The sequence below is a fragment of the Odocoileus virginianus genome, chromosome 3 (assembly GCF_023699985.2).
Source record: "Odocoileus virginianus isolate 20LAN1187 ecotype Illinois chromosome 3, Ovbor_1.2, whole genome shotgun sequence".
Classification (NCBI taxonomy): Eukaryota; Metazoa; Chordata; class Mammalia; order Artiodactyla; family Cervidae; genus Odocoileus; species Odocoileus virginianus.
In genome coordinates, this window is record NC_069676.1 from 57,492,856 (window position 1) to 57,511,749 (window position 18,894).

The window sequence follows — 18,894 nt, forward strand, 5'->3', positions numbered from 1 at the left end:
ACCTCTGACTTGACTATAGAGGCAAGAGGTTCGTTCAAAAACTTGTTAGGACAACTCATAAAACTTGGGAAAACTCTTCTGTTTGCCAGTTTACCATATAGGATGTAGCTTAGGAGTAGCCAAATGGAAGAGATGCATAGGACAACGAATGGGGTTGGGGGTGCCTACAGAGCTTCCACGCTCTTTTCAGACACGTCACCCTCCCAGCATGTCGATGTGATCACTGACCTAGTGGCTCTTTGAACTGTTTTTCAGAGGTTTTTATGGAGATTTTGCCCCATTAACATGATTTATTAAATCACTGGCCACTGACTGATTCAGTCTTCAGTCCTCTTCCCCTCCCCAGAGGTTGGGCTGGAGCTGAAATTTCCAAGCTTCTCATGAAATCTTTGTCTTTCTAGTGATCAGCACCCACCCTGAAGCCCTCTAGGGTTCCACCAAGAGTTACCTCATTAGAGCCAAAAGAAAGTGAAAGTGGCCCAGTTGTGTCTGACTCTTTGTGACCCCATGGACTGTATAGTCCATGGAATTCTCCAGGCCAGAATACTTGAGTGGGTAGCCTTTCCCTTCTCCAGAGGATTTTCCCAACCCAGGATTGAGCCCAAATCTCCCGCATTACAGGCAGATTCTTTACCAGCTGTGCCACCAGGGAAGCCCAAGAATACTGGAGTGGGTGGCCTATTCCTTCACCAGTGGATCTTCCCAACCCAGGGATTGAACCGAGGTCTCCTGCACTGCAGGTGGATTCTTTACCAGCTGAGCTACCAGGGAAACCCTTAGAACCAAAGACACTCCTATCAAGTCTATGACTCATATCGCTATCAAGGGTTTTAGAGCTCTGTGTTGGGAAATGGGGACAAAGGCCAAAATACATACATCTCTATATCACAGGAAGAGCCTGACACCACGCCTGCCATGAGTAATGCATCACAGCCCTCCATGTGTCCCAGCTCAGCCCCTGTGATAATCCATAAGGTAGATACTACCATTACTCTCCTTGAGCAGATGAGGAAACAGGCACAGAGAAGTGAAGTTACTTGCTCAAGGTCAACCACCAATAAGCGAGAGAGATGAGACCAGACCCTCTGGAGCTGAAGCCCTAAGTGTGTAACAGGTACACTATACCCGGGTGTGTAGTAGCTCTAATTATGTGTCTAATCACCTAGTAGATGGACCAGCCCCAAGACTGCTTCACAACAGTGCTTTTCAACCAGGTGCCACTTTTGCTCCCAGGGGATATTTGGCCATGTCTAGAGATAGTTCTGCTTGTCACGACTGGGGAGGAAGGGCTGCTACTGGGATCTACTGAGTAGAAACCAGGGATGATGTTAAACATCTTAAAAAGCACAGGACAGCCCCTATTATAGTTATTGCTCCCAAATGTCAATAGTGTTAAGACCGAGAACTCTACTTTATAGATCTTCAAACATTTTTCACTGAGTGCCTACCAGAAGAATTCTGAAAAATGTTTACCCTCTTGTACATTTTTAAGTTGACATCTTGACTATTAAAATGGTTGCATTATTCTTTAAATATAAAGAAATCTAAATAGCATAGCATTTTCATATCAACCATCAGCATACCATCCATTTAAAAACAAATGAACCAGCTTTTCTTTAAGATTCTGGAGTTTTAAAGGCTTCCCAGGTGGTGCTAGTGGTAAAGAACCTGCCTGCCAATGCAGGAGATATAAGAGACATTGCCTAGAGAATCCCATGGACAAGGGAGCCTGGTGGGCTACAATCCACAGAGTCACAAAGAGTCAGACACTACTGAAGCGACTTAGCGTGCACACACAAACCTAAGACCAGAAACCATAAATCTTCTAGAGGACAAGGTAGGCAGAACACTCTTTGACATAAATTGTTCCAATATTGTTTTGAATCTGTCTTCTGAAGCAAAGGAAGTAAAAGCAAAAATAAACAAATGGGACCTAATTAAACTGAAAAGCTTTTTCACAGCAAAGGAAACCATTGACAAACCAAAGATTCAACCCATAGAATGAGAAAAAATATTTGCAATTGATATGTCCAATAAGGAGTTTAATATCCAAAAATATAAACTACTCCTACAATTTCAAAAAAACAGCCTAAAAACAAAAAGGCAAACAATTTGAATAAAAGATGGACAGAAGAACTGAATAGACATTTTTCCAAAGAGGAAATGCAGATTACCAATAGGAACATGGATGCTTAGCATTGCTAATCATCAGGGAAATGCAAATCAAAATCACAATGAGAGATCACCTCACACTTGTCAGAAAGACCATCATCATAAAAAAAAATAAATAAATGCTGATGAAAATGTGGAGAAAAAGGAACTCTTATACACTGTTGGTGGGAATGTAAATTGGTTCAGCCATTGTGGAAAACAGTATGACAGTTTCTCATAAAACTAAAAACAGAACTACCATATGACCCAGAAATTCCACTCCTGGTTATATATCTGGGGAAAAAAAACACTAATTCAAAAAGATACATGCATCCCAATGTTCTTGGCAATACTGTTTACAGTTGTCAAGATATTGAAGCAACCTAAGTGTCTGTCAACAGATGAATGGATAAAGATGTGGTGTGTATGTGTATATGTGTGTGTGCATACACATATACATATATGTATATATATGTGTGTATATGTATACACACACACATACATCCATCCAATGGAGTAATATCCAGTTATAAAAAAGAATGAAATTTTGTATTTGCAGCAACATAGATTGACTTGGATGTTATTACGCTAAGTGAAATCAGTCAGAGAAAGGCAAATACAATATGATGTCATTTAAACATGGAACCTAAAAAATACAACAAACTAGTGAACATGATAAAAGAAGCAGCAGCAGACTCACAGATAAGAAGGACAAACTGGAGATACAGTGGTTACCAGTAGGGAGAGGGAAGTGGGGAATAACGATATAAGAAATCAAGAGATACAAACTACTATGTATAAAACAAGCTACATGGATGTATTGTACAACACAGAATATAGCCAATATTTTATAATAACTATAAATGGAGTATAACCTTTAAAAATTGTGAATCACCACATTACACATCTAAAAGTTACATAATATTGTACATCAACTATGCTTCAATTTAAAAAAAAGTATGGAACTTTGCATTCTTTTTTTCTCCATAAACATGTATTTCCAGTTAACTTCCCCTACAGAGTGTATCCTAAGGTTTTACATATGTGTGTGTGTGTGTGTGTGTGTGTGTGTATGTGTATCTATATATGTGTATAACTGTATATATATCACAGGTATTCAAATATATATATGGAATGTGTTGATCACTTTTTAATACTGATTTTTAACCGAATACATCTATTAATTGAAATATGTAACTAAATATTGTTGTCTTTGACCATAGATCTCCAAGTATAGAAAATGTTTCTTCTGGATTGAATTACTGTTATTACATGATTAACCAATACAATAAAATATATTATCTACTTTTTATAAATTATTAAAAATGCAAATATTTTTGGAAGTTCATCTATTGATAGAGAGGATGGGACTTTTTTTTAATTTATTTTAATTTTTTGGGGGGGACTTTTTTTTTAAATCAGTTAATGCATGGGGAATTCCCTGGCAGTCTAGTGGTTAGAACTCTGAGCTTTCACTGGCAAGGCGAGAGTTCAATCCCTGGTCGGGGAACTAAGCCATGTGACATGGCCAAAAATGAGTTAGTGAATATTTCATACTGTAAGACAAATTAGATGCAACAATCAGAAACCCTGGGAATGGAAAAAGTTTTGTTACAACATCATTCCATTCTTTAAATTCTTCCACATTATCAGTTGACAGTTTAATCAGATTCTCCTTTAAATTTGTCTAAAGCAAACATTAGAGTCATTCACTTCCTCAGTTTCTGGGAAATGTGCCATAAAGATTTGACTAAGATTCCTCATATGACTATTAATTGTACCCCAGGCACTTTCTGTGTGGCACTTTGGTTAACCCAAGATACTCAGAATATGTTAGGTCAATTAAAACACTACTCATTTTAATATATCTTCCAGTTTTATATTTTTTGACTTTTTTTTATATTGGAGCAATTTAATTAACAATGTTGCATTAGCTTCAAGTGTACAGCAAGTGATTCAGTTATACGTATGTATGTATCTATTCTTTTTTCAAATTCTTTTCCCATTTAGGTTATTACAGAATAGTGAGCAGAGTTCCTTGTGCGGTACAGTATGTCCTTGTTGGTTATCTATTTTAAATATAGTAGTGTATATATGTCATCCCAAACTCTCAATTTATCCCTCCCCCTCCCAGTGCTGTATTTTTTATAAAGTGCTTTTATCTTATCACAACATTTAGCTATACTTTCATCATAACTTTGAACCTTCAAGTTTGATTCGTTTATTTCTGGAAATGTCTGCCATGTAACATAATTGGAAATTCCAGTCTTTTATTGTCAACAAAAGCCTGCAAATAAGACTTGTTTCAGAAAGAATCTGAACCTTATTTTTCATTTCATATAAGCATGTTTTTAGAATGCATTCTGCTGACACCCACCTAATTTTTTATTCTTAATTCTAAAAAAGGCAGAGGTATTCATAGATAGATGGATGGGTATGTAGGTAGACTAGATAGATTGATGGACAGACAGACAGAAGCATGGATGAAATCAAGTACTGCTACCTTTTTGATGGCCCTGATAGCAGGGGGCCATCCCACATCCCTGACAGCAGAGAATGTGGTCATTCTCTGAAGGAAGAGGATGCTCAGCTCCTGCTGCCCCACTGTACAATCAAAGGACAAAGCTCTCCACTTCTAACGCCCTAGCAAAATAAATATATAAGACAGGGAAGGTCCAAAGCCCTCCCTTGGGTTTATAACACCATGATTAAAAGGAGCTTTGAAAACACCAGTATTTATTGTCCCTCTGTTTGATGCCCCAGGGGTCTTCACACTATAGACTTCAAGAAAGGGCAAGTTTGCCTTTATTTTGTCACATGGGATAAGAGTGAGAAACTGACCATGCCTCAACTACTGTGCTTTCTCCGGAAGATGATGTAAAGAGAGAACATACGGATTCCCTTGAGGCCATGAGGCCTGTGTTTGTCTTAGAAGTCTTTGCAAGGGCTATGTGTGGGGTCTGAAGACTTCTGCTTAAGACTACCTTGGCTTTTACAATGATTCAAGAAGTCTTGCCTCTGGCTTTATTTTCTTTTGTGAAACCTTTCATGTCATATCTTTGTCAAATGCATGGCACCACACTGTGTGAAAATAATATAATGTATTTAACCTGGTCCCCCCTGATGGTCTTTTCAGTTTTTTTCAATATTTTTTTGTGATTACAAGTAATGTTGCAATGAGTAACTCTATGCATACTTCTTGTAGGAGAAATTCTGTAGGGTAAATCCTGGACCTGGGATTTGCTGGGTCAAAGGGTATGGCTAGTTTCCATTTTGATAGGCATTGCCCTTCCTAAAACTGCACCTATTGGAGAGTTACCTGGCCATCCGGAGGTTAGGACTCAGGCTTTCACTGCCACGGCCCCAGGTGGTCAGGGTATTAAAATCTTGTGGCCAAAATAAGTATAAGCCAACATTGAAAAACAAAGAAACAAAAACTGCACTTGTTTACATTCCCACCACAGTGAATAGGATTGCCTGTTGCCCCTCACTCGGTCCAATACCACATGTTAGCAAACGTTTCATCTTTGCCAATAGGAGGGATGAACAGTTATATCCCAAATAGTTCTTTTTTTCATTTGTCTCACTATGGCTAAGGTCATCATCTTTGCACGTGTTTATATCCCACTGTAATTCCTTTTCTGGGGAATGTTTGCTCACACTTTTTGCTCATTTTTCTGTGGGATTAGTCTTTTTCTTAAATTATATTAACACTACTGAGGAAACTAGCTCTTTTTCTGTCAGAAGCATTGCACATATTTCCCCCCAGTGTATCATTTAAATTCTGATTTCAGCTCTGAGTTCTTGTGGGTGTTGTCCAGAAATCTCTAAAGTTTCAGGTAGTCAAATTTATCAATCTATTTACTTTTGAATTTTATGTCACACTTAGAAAAGTTTACTCTTTTTAATTCTTCCAAGCTTTTTTCCTCTCTCCACATTCTTAGTTTATTTTCTCATTATTTTTAAATCCTTGATTCATCTTGAATTTGTTTGTTATAGGAGTGAAATAGGGGTCTGCCTCTATGACAACCAATGGCAGAATCTGAAATATATTTCTTCTGGTTCCTCACACAGAGCTCCTAAAACCCTTGGGATTTCCCTAGTGATACAAGTGTCTTGTCCTTCCCAAGAAGACCCCTTTGGGTTTATGCTAATGAAGTGACTTAGAGTGACTGAGGGTAGGGTCCCTAGATGGGGTCAGGCCTACCTGAAAGACCAAGGGAATAGAGGGATGGACTTTCAGCCCCACCCGCGGGCCTCTGGGAAAGAGTTGGGGGGAGCTGCAGATTAAGCTTTGTAAAAATTCTTGAACAAAGATTTAATAAGCATTAGCATTGATGAACACACCCCAGTTTGGTAGTAATGGAAGCCTCTGCATTCAGGACCCTCTGGCCTTACCTTATGTACCTCTTTGGCTATTCTTCTGTATTTTTTGTAATAATCCTTATACTAAACTAGTAATGTAAGTAAATGCTTCTCTGAGTTCTGTGGGCCATGCTAACAAATTAATCAAACCCAAGGAGGAGTACACAGCAACTTCCAGTTTATAGCTGGGCAATCAGAAGCATGGGCAAGCTGGACTGCTTCATCTGAAAAGAAGCCAGTCTTGTGAGGCTGAGCCCTTAGTCTGTGGGGTCTGATGCTATCTCCAGGTAGATAGTGTGAGATTTGAGTTAAATTTGTAGGACAGCCTGTCAGTGTTCACGGAGCACTGGAGAACTGTTTACTGGTCTTGGGGGAAAAAAAGATCCATCAGATCACCTCATGGTCCTAACACCATTTATGAAATTATCCTTCTCCACTGGCAGAAAATCCACTTTTAGCACAGGTGTTGTCTTTTGAGTCTGTCTACTGACCTCTCCTACTTATACCTAGGACTGAGGTATCTTCAGTTCTGCTGGCCCCTATTATTTCCTTTATTTCTCAGAATTTTCTGGCTCTTTTTGCATACTTAATTCTCGTAAGGATTTTGGAATTGGCTTCCTAATTCTCTACAAAATAAAGTTGATATTTTCTTTGGAATCACTTTAAATAACTAACTAAATAGGGAGAACAGACAGCTTTGTAATATAAGTCCCCCTGTCCAAGAACTTAGGGTTCTTTCCACTCATTCAGTCCTTCTGCAGCACCATTTTGAAATGTCATGGAACAGCTCCTGGTTTGCCTGGGAGCAGCTATAGCTAGAGCATGCCTCATTGTTCATTGGGCGCAGGTCACACTGCTCCCCAGGCTGGGAGGAACTTTGGGGAGGCCTGGTTGGGCAATTTCACAGCTGAGGAAAGGACAACTGGCCACTTGACCCATCTTCTCTGAGCTTGTCCCAGCAGCTGTCCCTTCTCTGGACTTGGGACATTCATGACTTGATTAAACCTCACCTCTGCAGAAGCATCTGGGGATAAACAAACAACAGTTCTCTGGGTCCTGGGTCGGGCATTGTCTCCTTTAATATCACCCAAGACCTGTCACAGGGAAGCCAGGGGACCCATTGGCTTGGGCCACATAGTCATGAAAGGACTCAAATCAGCATTTCTCACCCCATCATCAACTGAGGTGAATCATGGAAGCATACTGAGAAACTAAAAGAAGATATTCACCAGAAAACTTTGAGTCGCATTATTAGACCTCGTGCCAACGAAACACTATGAATGTCACAGAAACCAGGGTACTGACTTGTGAATTGCATGCCTGCCTTTGCCATGTATAAAGGAACGCTAAAGAGATTAAGGCCATATATTCTGAGTGACACTTAGCTATCATTCAAACCATAATTGGTTTAATGCTCTGTGTTTTATCAAAAACTTTATCACCAAAAGTTACATCACTTTACCACCAAAATTCTGCATTTTAGCATAGAACTACTTCAAATCTTGTATTTTTTGTATACAGAGAGGTATGCATGCATGCATGCATTCTCAGTTACTCACTCATGTCTGACCCTTTGCAACCCCATGGACTGTAGCCCACTGGGCTCCTCTGCTCATGGGATTTTTCAGGCAAGAATACTGGAGTGGGCTGCCATCTTCCTCCCCACGGTACCTTCCCCACCCAGGGATTTAACCCATGTCTCCTGTGTTACAGGTGGTACCCTGTATTGGAGACAGATTCTTTACTTACTGAGCCACAGGTACTGTCTTGTATTTTTGTGCTAGAATGAAGAGTAAACATATCATTTCTGCAGTGCTGTTTTGGTATAACTTCTTTGTTTCGTGTGTCAGAGGCCTCCAGAATGAAAAGTTTTGCAGGGCTCTCTTGAAGACAGAGAGGCCTGTCAGTATTAGCATCTTGCCTTTTGACCCTAGGCTTAAGGGAATCAGGGTTTAAGTCTTGTCTCAACTCACATAACAATTTCCTTCCGTGTCTGATCCAGCATCATGTACTGTGTCCACTCCTGTTGAGTCTCGTATGTCTTAGACTGATCCACGATCTTTTGGAACATTGTCCTTTTCCTACAAAAAACACCAGTTTGTTAAAGGAGCACATATTAGAGTAAGGCAACCCCTGGCCTTCTAATGTTGGGTGTTTCAGAGGCTAATTACAGCAATGTAATTTTTAAAAAGAAAGGTGAGAAGAACTAATGCCTGGGAGTGAAGACCTAGGTTCTAACTCAGACTCTACCATGGGTTTATTATCTGATCTTAACTAATCTTCCCCCAATCTCAGTTTCCCCATCTGTATAACAGGGTAAGACTATCAAACTCAGAGCTGTAGTGAGAATGGATGTATCCATAGCGCAAGTGTGGTACCTGGCACAGAACACTCACTAAATCAATTAGAACTGTGGTGTTCATTATTTTTATAATCATCAGTATTCTTTTTTGTTTGTCCGTGCCTTCCAGCTTGCAGGATCTTATTTCCCCTACTAGGGACAGAACCTGGGCCCATGGCAGTAAAATCTCCAAGTCTTAACCACTGGAAACTGGGAGGGAATTCCCTAATCACATTTATTCTTAAAATGAGAAGAAACACCAACTTGAAATACAAAGCAAGGTCTGTAGCAATGATCGCGATGTCCATCATGTGGATTGCATGCTCGTGCTGCCTGCGATTGAGGTTCTGAAAGATATTTAGGCTCTAAAGAGAAAATGGAGGGGAAAAAGTGATGTGAGAAGGAGAGAAGGGAGAAGTGATGCTGGCAGTAAAGTCATTCAATTCCCGATGGCTGCCCCAGGTGACCAGAGAGACAGCCCAGGCCAATGCCTGGCTACGCTCAGGCTTCTTGTGAGATGGGGACTCCTTCTCAGGCCCCAAAGCCAATGCAGGGGGCCCTCATCCTACCTCATCTCTCAACAGCGTTTTACCAAACTCCAAGTGGTGTCTTTCCAAGATGGAGGACCCATGGAGCTTGGCCAATGGGTTCTGGGATCTGAAAGAGGAGAAAGAGACACACAGAGAAAGGATTAACATGGAATAGCTGAGATGAAGGTTAAAGACATCATCCATTCCTGTCACCTCTTAATTCAGCAGGTAGAGATGTTGACGTGCAGGAATAAGAAGGGACTTGTCACACAGTACAACAGTGAGAAATAGGACTAGATAGCAGGTGTCCTGGCTCTCATACTTTAACTTTCTTTATAACTAACTCTAGGCCTCTTTGGGGACATGCCCTCCCTAGAAGTGTGGACCCTTATCCCCAGAAAAAGACACAAACACAATACCACATGCAGTTTTACAAACCCATCCCCATAGCCATCCATGGACCCTGGCACTTGGCCAGTACTTTACTTTTTTTTTTTTTCCCCCAAAGCCAGTACTTTAAAGATTGCTAAGCCCCAGATCTTCCAAGCCTGATTCTGAGAATTCACTGGATTCCCACAAGCAACATATTTATTCACATCTTTATTCAATAAACATTTGCTAAGCCCTTGTTGTGTGCCAAGCACTGAGATCAGTACTTTGCCTTCTACAAGGTAAAATGTAAACATAATCTCTAACCTTGGAGCAGCAGGCAAAAAGTGAGAAGACTCACAGAAGCATGACTTACAGTCTGTGGGCCCTGGGCAGAGCCTGGGTATGACACTAGTCCCTGCTCTGCCCAGTCCACATGGTGGTCATGAGGGTCCGCCAAGACCATGGTTCATGGCCCCTACTTCAGAGACTATCTAGAATATAAGCTCTGTGAGGTCAGGGACTGTGTCTGGTTTGTTCACCATGGAACCATCTTGGCCTAACATAGGGCCTACTACACTGGCCTTTTGCGCATTATAAACCCAAGGTGAATAAATGAATCATTAGCAGTTACTAACACCTTGGCTTAAATTAGTTCAGTAGGTAGGAGAGGAAGGAGCAGAGTGAGAAAGCTTAATATATTAGTTTCCTGTTGCTGCTCTAAAAAATCGCCACAAACTTAAATGGCTTAAAACAATAAAAATTTAGTGTCTTCCGGCTCTGGAGTTCAGAAGTCTAAAATGGTCTGAAGAGCTGCTTCCCTTCTGGAGGTTCTAGAGGAGAACGTTTCCTTGCCTTTTCTAGCCTCTAGAGGCCCCTAATTCCTTGGCTTGTGACCCATCCTCCATCCTTAAAGCCAGCAGTGTAGCATCTTCTGTCCTCCCTGAGTTCCTACCTCCTTCTTACAGGGACCCTCCTAACTAACTATTTGGGGTCCACTTGGATAACCCAAGATAATCCCTATATTTCAACATCCTTAATCATGTTTATGAAGTTTCTTTTGAATGTAAGGCAACATATCCTCTGGCCCCAGGCACTGGGGTGTGGACATATTTAAGCTCCATTATTCTATCACAGGAGTTTACCCAGAACCAAAGGGTAGGAGGAAGTGGGAAGCTGTGGACTGTGGGAATTCCCCATGGCAAATGAGTCTGTCTAAGACCCATTCAGATCTAGGTAATCAATCCCAGAGGCAGGAGGTAGAGAGAAGGGCCAGTAAGGGCTGACTCACTTCATCTGGTAGAGATTGTTAGTGCCTCTGTGGTCAATGTCATGGCAGAAGGCGGCGGTGACCATGGCCAAGGCCTCCAGGTCTGTGAAGTATCGCTTCAGCTTTCCGGTCTGGAAGGGCAGTCAGAGATGCTACTCACTCCTTTTGTGTGGGGCTTGGAAGCAGGACTGAGAGAGCAGGAGTAAGGGGGAGGGCCTGGAGCTCAGAAACTCAGGGCTGGTCTTGGCTGGACCCCTGGGCCACAGGATGGCCAGACGTTTGCCAGGACTGAGGTGTGGATGTGGGACTCTCTCTGCTAGAACACTGGGGCAGTCCAGGCCAAGGTGACGGTGGGTCGTTTTACTCCCGAGTCACCTTATCTGGTCCCACCTCCCTCTGTGCCTTAAAGTGGAGGGCGTCAGACTGCATGATTGCTGAGAAACAGACAGCCCTGGACTTTGAGGATTTAGACGGTGTTGGAACATGTCCAGACTGGTAAAACAAACCTTCCAAACCTGGTCTACTGGTTCAAACACAGCTCAGAAGAATTTTTCCCTGGGTGTCCTCACTTGTTTGGGCCGGGTGTTGGAGTCTAGGGTGGAAAGAGCCCGGAGGAGGTGCCGCTGACTCGTGACTCTAAGAAGTAAATCACATCTAAGCAGTGTGTTTTTCACCTTTGGAGGCAGCCTGACTAGAATTCCTGCCCCCAGGCCCCTGTGCTTTCTCTGACCTGACCATTCCAGCCACGAGGGAAAGGAATGAGGATGGGGACACAGGGCAAGGGCAAAGATTTGTGTCATAACCTGGATGGGAAAACACTTTTAAGTGAAATATAAAAACTCCAAGCCTTCTGAGACAAAATGACTCACACATATACACATAGGTGTGTCCAACCAAGGACATAATAGCGTTGTTTGTAATAGAGAAAGATCAAAAGCAATCCTCATGTCAACAATAAGGGAGCTAGGTAAAGAAAGTGTTGTCTACTTAATGCAAAATACTATGAAGTCATAAAATTAGATCATGGATAAGCCTTGAAGATATTATGCTAAGTGAAATTAATCAGACACAAAAGGACAAATACTGTATGATTCTACTTAGGTGAGGTACTTATAAGAAAGGAAATTCACAGAGACTGAAAAAGTAGAATGCTGGTCCCTAGGGGCTGGAGACTGAGGAAATGGGGAGTTGTATTAATGTCGTTGTTTAATGGAGACAGGGTGTCTGGGAAGTTGAAAAAGTTCTAGAGATGAAGAGTAGTGATGGTTGCACAATACTGTGAACATACTTGATGCCACTGAATTGTGTACCTAAAAATGGCTTAAATGGTAAATTTTGGGTTATATATGTTTTACCACAATAAAAAATATATATAGAAAAATGTCATTGATATATTTATATATTTTCAAATAAAAAAGCATATTATAGAATCATATTATTTAATTGGTTATAACTAAAATAAATTTTGTGTATGTGTGTGTGAACAAATCTATCTCGATGCTTCTAGAAGGAAATCTGGAAGGAGCTGTGCCATAGTTTTCTCCAAATACTAGCTTGGGGGTGGGAGTAGAATACAGGCTTTCTTTCACTTTTTATTTTACATACTTCTCTCTTCTTCGAATTCATTTATGCTAAGCATGTACTCTTGTTGTCTATTTTTTAAAAAGGCAATAAATAGAAGAATGATGCCGCTGCTGCCTGGGGAGCTGCACTGAGGTGTCCAGGGTAGCGGGAGCCCCTAGCAGCCCGAGGTCCCTCCCAACACGCCGCTGCGTCCCACTGTTCTCCTACCACCAGCAAGGAGAACATGGTCTGCCCCACGTTGAAGCCGTGCCGCCAGTTGTGGTAGGTGATCCTGCGGTAGCCCTTACTCAGGGAATACATGAAGCGCACCAGGGCCTGCGAACACACACACAGCACATTGTGAGGCAGCAGCACCGCGCTGGGGTGGGCATGGGGGGGTGGGGGTGGGGGTGCTCCTGCCTGGCTGAGACCCCCATGTTCCAACTCCCACACTGGACCACAAGTGAGCGCTAGCAATAGATGCACTAAGGCTGTGAGAGCACTTTCAAACGGCTGGATACTATGACAATGGACGTGGTTATGAAACAAGGTCCTGGGAGAAGCTTGCAGGAACTGTACGAGAGAAAACCAAAGGCATGTTGAAATCAGTGGTTCTCAAACTTGAGTGCATGTCTGCATCGCTGCGGGGTGTGGGAAGGTCTTGTTAAAACAATTTCTGGTTCCTCACAGCCAGTGGAGAGAGGAGGGGGAGAAAAGAGAGTGTCTGTGTGGGTGTTGGTGGACCCGTTCCGGCATTGATCCTTTTTCAGGTGATACTAATGTGGTTTAAAGCACAGTTAGGACTGCTGCTTTAATCAAAGAAGTCTGGGAAATTCTGCACACAATACGTCCCCAGCTCAACCTTTTCTGTTCATCCCCATGCCTCTAGATGCACAGCACACCTAAAGAATCCTGCAGAGGAAAAAGCCCTGTCTAAATGGATTTAACACACATTTCCCACCCTGTTGAACTGTAGGAACTTTTTTTTTTTTTTTGCATTGCTTTTATCCACAACCTTCAAAACTCAGTACCTCAGAACCTACCTTGAGAAACATCATGGTTCAGAGGAACCATGTGTTTCTTTTCTGGTAAATGACTCATCTGTGTAATATGACTAATGCTTTAAATCTTAAAAGCTGAGAGTACACTTTTTCTAAGGCAGTTTACAGATTGAGGTTTTTGTTTGTTTGTTTAAGCAAGCAAGAAAGGAAGGGGGGAAAAAGGGAAACCAAAGGTTTGTTTCAACCTCACCTCCTGAGGAATGTGAAATTTATCCACCACTTTGAGCTCATAGTACATCTGTATTCCACATTTCACCAGCTCAAGTTCCGTCAGGGGCAGATCGCTGAAGTGGAATTTATTAATTTCATATTTGTCTGCATCTGGCAGCTCTCCTTGCTGTATGAAACATGGAGTCAAGTCACTGGGGCACATGAGGAATTCCTTGGTCCCTCCCTCACCCCACCCCCCACCAGCCCTGTCCCTGATCTGAGTTTGCTGGAAGGATCAGAGCAGAGTGGCAAGGGTCACACTTGGCAGAGATGCTCCCCACAACATGCTTGGGGGCACGCACGCCCTGCGCTTGTAACAGGTCAGGACCAATGATGCTGCCCAACTCACCAGGATCTCAGCCAGTTCTTCTTCCTCGCATTCCCACGGCTCCTTCCCATACACCTCTCTGGTTTTCTGCCAGGGCCCGAAAGAGCAGAGAAAAACATTAGTTTACTACATCTGAGGTCAAAGTATGTCTCTACTTTTCCATTTCCTTTTTTCTTCTTCCTCCAAAGTTCTCGCAACAGAGCTGCCAAGTCAGAGAGGCTGCCATTCAACGTTTATTGACAAGTAAATTCACGGTCATGGGATTTGGAGTCATGGAGTCCTGCGTGCAAATTCAGGCTCTATCAATTGGATCCCTCATTCCTCATCTGAAAAATGAGGATACTAAAAGTACTTAACTGGCAGATTAAAATTAGATTATCCAAAGTCATTTAAAAAAATGCATATGAAATTAAAATAATGCATGTAAATCGCTGACAGCAGTGCTTGGTCTATAGTGAGTGCTAGGATTAAATAATGCTGTTGATATTCTTACTGTTTTTATTACTAACTGGGAGTCTGGAGGTCTTGCTCATGGCCCTGGCTTTTCCTCTTACTATGTGACTTGAGCCAAGTTCCTTCCCCTCTGGTCCTATTCCCCCTGGGTTACAGGGGGAGAGGAACTTGGACCCGATAACTTGTTCCAGATTTCTTGATCTAGAGCAGAGTCTACCTACTTTTAACTGGTTCACTATGCCTCCATAGGGTCTACCTATCCATCATGTTCCTTAAAATTGTGGACTGAGACAAGCAAACCATTAACCAGTTCATCCAAACTAGATATTTTCTTCTTTGAATTTCTCAGTTATTGGGATCAAAATGATCCGATTTGTTGTGATATCTTTCCAGCTTAAGAAATGCCCTCTGAACACATTGGCTTATAGTTTTTCAACTTGTACAGTGCATAAACCCAACAAGTCTTGGAAGCTCAGCTGGGCATCATATCTAATGCTCTTTGGTTTATTCAGTTTGCTTCTAAAACCTTCATCTTTTTGAGTCCAAAATTTCAGGAATGGTGGATTGCTGATTCTCACATATCTTGGAAAGCCTGTCATCCTATTTCCCACCCACGTGGGACTCTCCTCTATAGCATCCTTGATATGTGCTCATCTAGTCTGTGTTGCAATATTTCCCATGACAGAGTGCTCACTACCTTCCAAGGAAGCCCTTTCATAACGGTGATAATTTGTTCATTATCCTGATAAATGTTAAATGAAAATTATTTAGTGAGTTGTGTGATTTGGGGATAACTTCCTTCCCCCTTCTGGGCCTCAGTTTCTTCATGTCTACAATAGGGTGAAAATCCTTACCCTGCCTATCTTACTGGGCATCATAGGTATGAAATACCGGATATACTCTCTAACGATGAAGCTATGTGATGGCTTCCTGCCAACATCTGACCCTACCCTCTGAACTATTTCTTTGCTCAGAAAGTTTGACCTTCTAAGTCAAGTCTGATCCTGCCTCTGTAATTTAGAGCAAGACTCTCTGAGCCTCCATCTTCTCAGCTGTAAAATAGGTGTGGTTAGCTGACCTCATGGAGGGAGACTCTGAGCAACTGACCATTGTCCATTGGTCTGACAGATAGAGCTTCCTCTCAGAGTGGGAATTGTGGTTGGTGACTCCATCTCTAGTACCAACCAAGTCAGCCCTGAACACAGCGGAAAATGGAGTTTCTAGAGCTGTTAAGCCACAACATGGGTTTAAGACTGAGGTAACCCTGAGAGGGACAGCTGTTCCCAGAACAGCCTTTCCTTGAGGAGAAACAGGGAAAAACCACTACCCACCAAGATTGTCTGGATTTCTTCATTGTCACACTTCACATGGTATTTTACCATGTCTTGGAAAATATCCTTCCTGTTTTCAAGTTTGTTCATTGACTCATAAGTGTCAGGATTTAAGACAGACCAGCCCAGGAACTGAGCCAAAGACTGAAAGGAAAGAAAGGAAGAATCAGAGGGATAATATTCTGGTCTGGTCCTTTCTCTGTAACTTGGGCCTTAGCCTCCATCTTCTCAGCTATAAAACAGGTGTGGTTAGCTGTGTGCTGGCCTCCTCAAAGGGATGCTGTGAGGATAAGATGAAATGGTGGCTGAGAATACACTTAGAGTAAAACTCTAGCATGAAGTGTCATCCTCATGCATAACAACTTCACAAAAAGGGAATGTGTTGTCCCTATGTGGGGACCGAGGATATAAATGAACTCTGTGCTTTTTGCTCAACTTTGCTGTGAATCTAAAGCTTCTCTAAAAGGTAAAGTTTGTTAATTTTTAAAGAAGGGAATATAGATTTCTTTGGCAACCGAGGCAGTGCAGGAGGAGAGTCAAACATAAATGTTGAATCAGGAAAGAATCTACAAGGTGAGCCCCTATCCCTCCTGGGCTGGGGCAGCAGCATGCTAGGTCCCTACCACATGGCTCTGGAAGTCCCATATTCAGAGTCACCTCTGAATCCCACATCCAGAGGCCTCCTTAAAAACCATACCTCCATGAGAGTCTCATCCATTTCATCAAAGGGTTTCCCATCTTTGCGATTGTAAAACGTGGCCACCCCAACAATTTCTTCCTTCTTGTTCACAATTGGCATAGAAAGGACGTTTTTAATCGTCCATCCAGACTCATCCAGAGGCTCTTTCTGCAAGAGAAGAGCCAGAAAAAGTTTCCCGGGTACCAGGCTACAGAAACATCCACTACGGATGTTTCTGCATGACGGATGTCATGCTGTGTTGTGACCTTGCTTGGCTGAGGGGGTGGCAGGAGGTTAGACCTTGTTGGATTATGCTTGGTTTTAGTCACCAAATGCCACAAGCCGTTTGCCCATCTGGTGGGAGCTCCATAAGCCAAATAGCTATACTGTTTACATTCCTAAGGTATCAGGGCTGTTATGTGCCAGGCAGTGAGTTGTGTGTTGCTGGCTCTAAGGATGCCCACAAACAGTACAGGGAGGCAGTGTTTCCCTTTCAGATACAGGAGCTGACTGTGAAGGACTGGCTTAGCAGTGGCCCCGGTGATACTTGTAACTTTGAACTCATCAAGTAGATATAACCTGCACCTTTTGACTGCTGATCTGCCTGTCTGTGTTCCTTTTGGCACGTCATTTTATCTCCATGGACCTCAATTTTCTCATCTATACATGGGGATGGTAGTAAGAGTATGTGCCTCATGGGACAAATGAGAAGATAGAGGTGAAATTTCTTAGTCAATTAGAAGGTGCTCTTTGTGAGTCATTTCCTATTTGAGCCTCACTTCCATCATCTATAAAAATAGGACTAACTAGACTAGATACTTTCTAGGCCTTTCCCACTGATTCATTAAAGATTTATCAAGGGTTTTACAATGTGCAAGAGCTAGAATCTGAGGAAACCAAGGCAAGTAAGGCACAGCTGTTGTTCTCAAGCTGCCCACCATCTGGAAGTTAAGGAGGAGGCCATCAGATGGCATGCAGGAAGTTCTCTAAGGTACTGTGGGAGCCAGGGAAGGGAAGGAAGTCAAGAAAGTTTTCCTGGAGTCGGAGAGTCTTCCAGCTCAGTTGTTCCAAGGTTTTGAAGGTGGCAAGATGATGGTTATTATTATTTCTGTAACACTGGAACTTAGCACGTGGAAGGAAAGTGACCCCAGAGGGATGCAGAACATAGTCCAAAGGGCGCCAGGCTGTCAGTCAGGAAACTTGAGTTTACGGCCTGCCTTCCTCCCCACTCTCTTCCTCACCTTGGGGGAGTCCCTTCCCTCTGAAGGCCCTGATAAGGAGGCAGATTTTATCAAGAGTGAAATGGGAAAGCATTAAAAATTTTTAAGGAGAGAAGTTATTTGAGACAACCTATGTTTTTTTAAAACATCACTTGGGCTTCTTTGTGGAGATAGAAGACTATGATCTAAAAACAAGGTCAGATTTGGTTCATGAATATGAGTAGACTATAATCAGATGACTTGGGTAAAGACCAAGTTCTCTTTTGGTTATAATCATGGTAGCAACTCTCAGCAACAATCTGCCTTGTCATACTGATATGGTCAACATCACAACACCAGACACACAGTTTTAACCTTGGAAGGATAGTCTCTCTAAGGTCTTTCATAATACTCTTTAAGGAGTAAACACATAAGCCACTGATTTTTATGAGTCATTTTTATTTCCTTCTTCATTATTTTCTGACCGCTTATGATTTGTTTTCCGTATACCTAGCATGCTAAACTCAAAATATTGACAGGGCACCTGCAGCTGAAGATGTTAAGAAAGATAAGCCACAAACCTTTGACCTAAGAAAGCCAATATTTTACCAAGAAGAATTAGTCTAAAAGGCAAGGAAGGAACATAAAATATGAGGTAAGGGAAATGGAGTGACGAAGACAAACTCCTTGGCACGGCCTTCCAAGCTCTGTGTTAGCTGGCCTGTCTCCCTCTCTAGAATTTCCTCCTGCCACTCTCCCCTCAGGCTCAGTGATCTACTCTGGTTCCTTCCACAAGCCTGCTCTTTCCTGCAATCCTCTCTGCATTTTTTACTGCCCAAACGTAATTTCTCAAGGACACATTACGTGATTCCTTCCAGATGAACTCAGGCCCCCCTGAGATTCCCTCCTCTACCCTTCTCCTGGCCAGCGCTCCATATGTCTCTCTCCCCATGAGATCATGAGCTCCTGGCAAACATAGACCATGCCTGTCTGGTCCACCTCTGTAGCCAGTGTAGCATTGGGCCAATGCCTGGCCCAGACCGT

At 42.3% G+C, this 18,894-nt stretch overlaps 1 protein-coding gene across 1 annotated transcript in view; it reads right to left on the reverse strand.

Moving 5' to 3' along the window:
* Nucleotides 1-18,894, reverse strand: part of PDE6A (phosphodiesterase 6A) — a 76,511-nt gene that overhangs the window by 14,534 nt on the left and 43,083 nt on the right. Inside the window, exons 9-17 of the mRNA XM_020885379.2 lie at nt 16,670-16,819; nt 15,973-16,116; nt 14,210-14,275; nt 13,841-13,987; nt 12,818-12,925; nt 11,048-11,157; nt 9,427-9,514; nt 9,122-9,222; nt 8,490-8,597 (exon numbers count right to left, since the gene is read on the reverse strand). Of these exons, the coding sequence (XP_020741038.2) occupies nt 8,490-8,597; nt 9,122-9,222; nt 9,427-9,514; nt 11,048-11,157; nt 12,818-12,925; nt 13,841-13,987; nt 14,210-14,275; nt 15,973-16,116; nt 16,670-16,819 (1,022 nt within the window). The remainder of the gene's footprint in view (nt 1-8,489; nt 8,598-9,121; nt 9,223-9,426; nt 9,515-11,047; nt 11,158-12,817; nt 12,926-13,840; nt 13,988-14,209; nt 14,276-15,972; nt 16,117-16,669; nt 16,820-18,894) is intronic.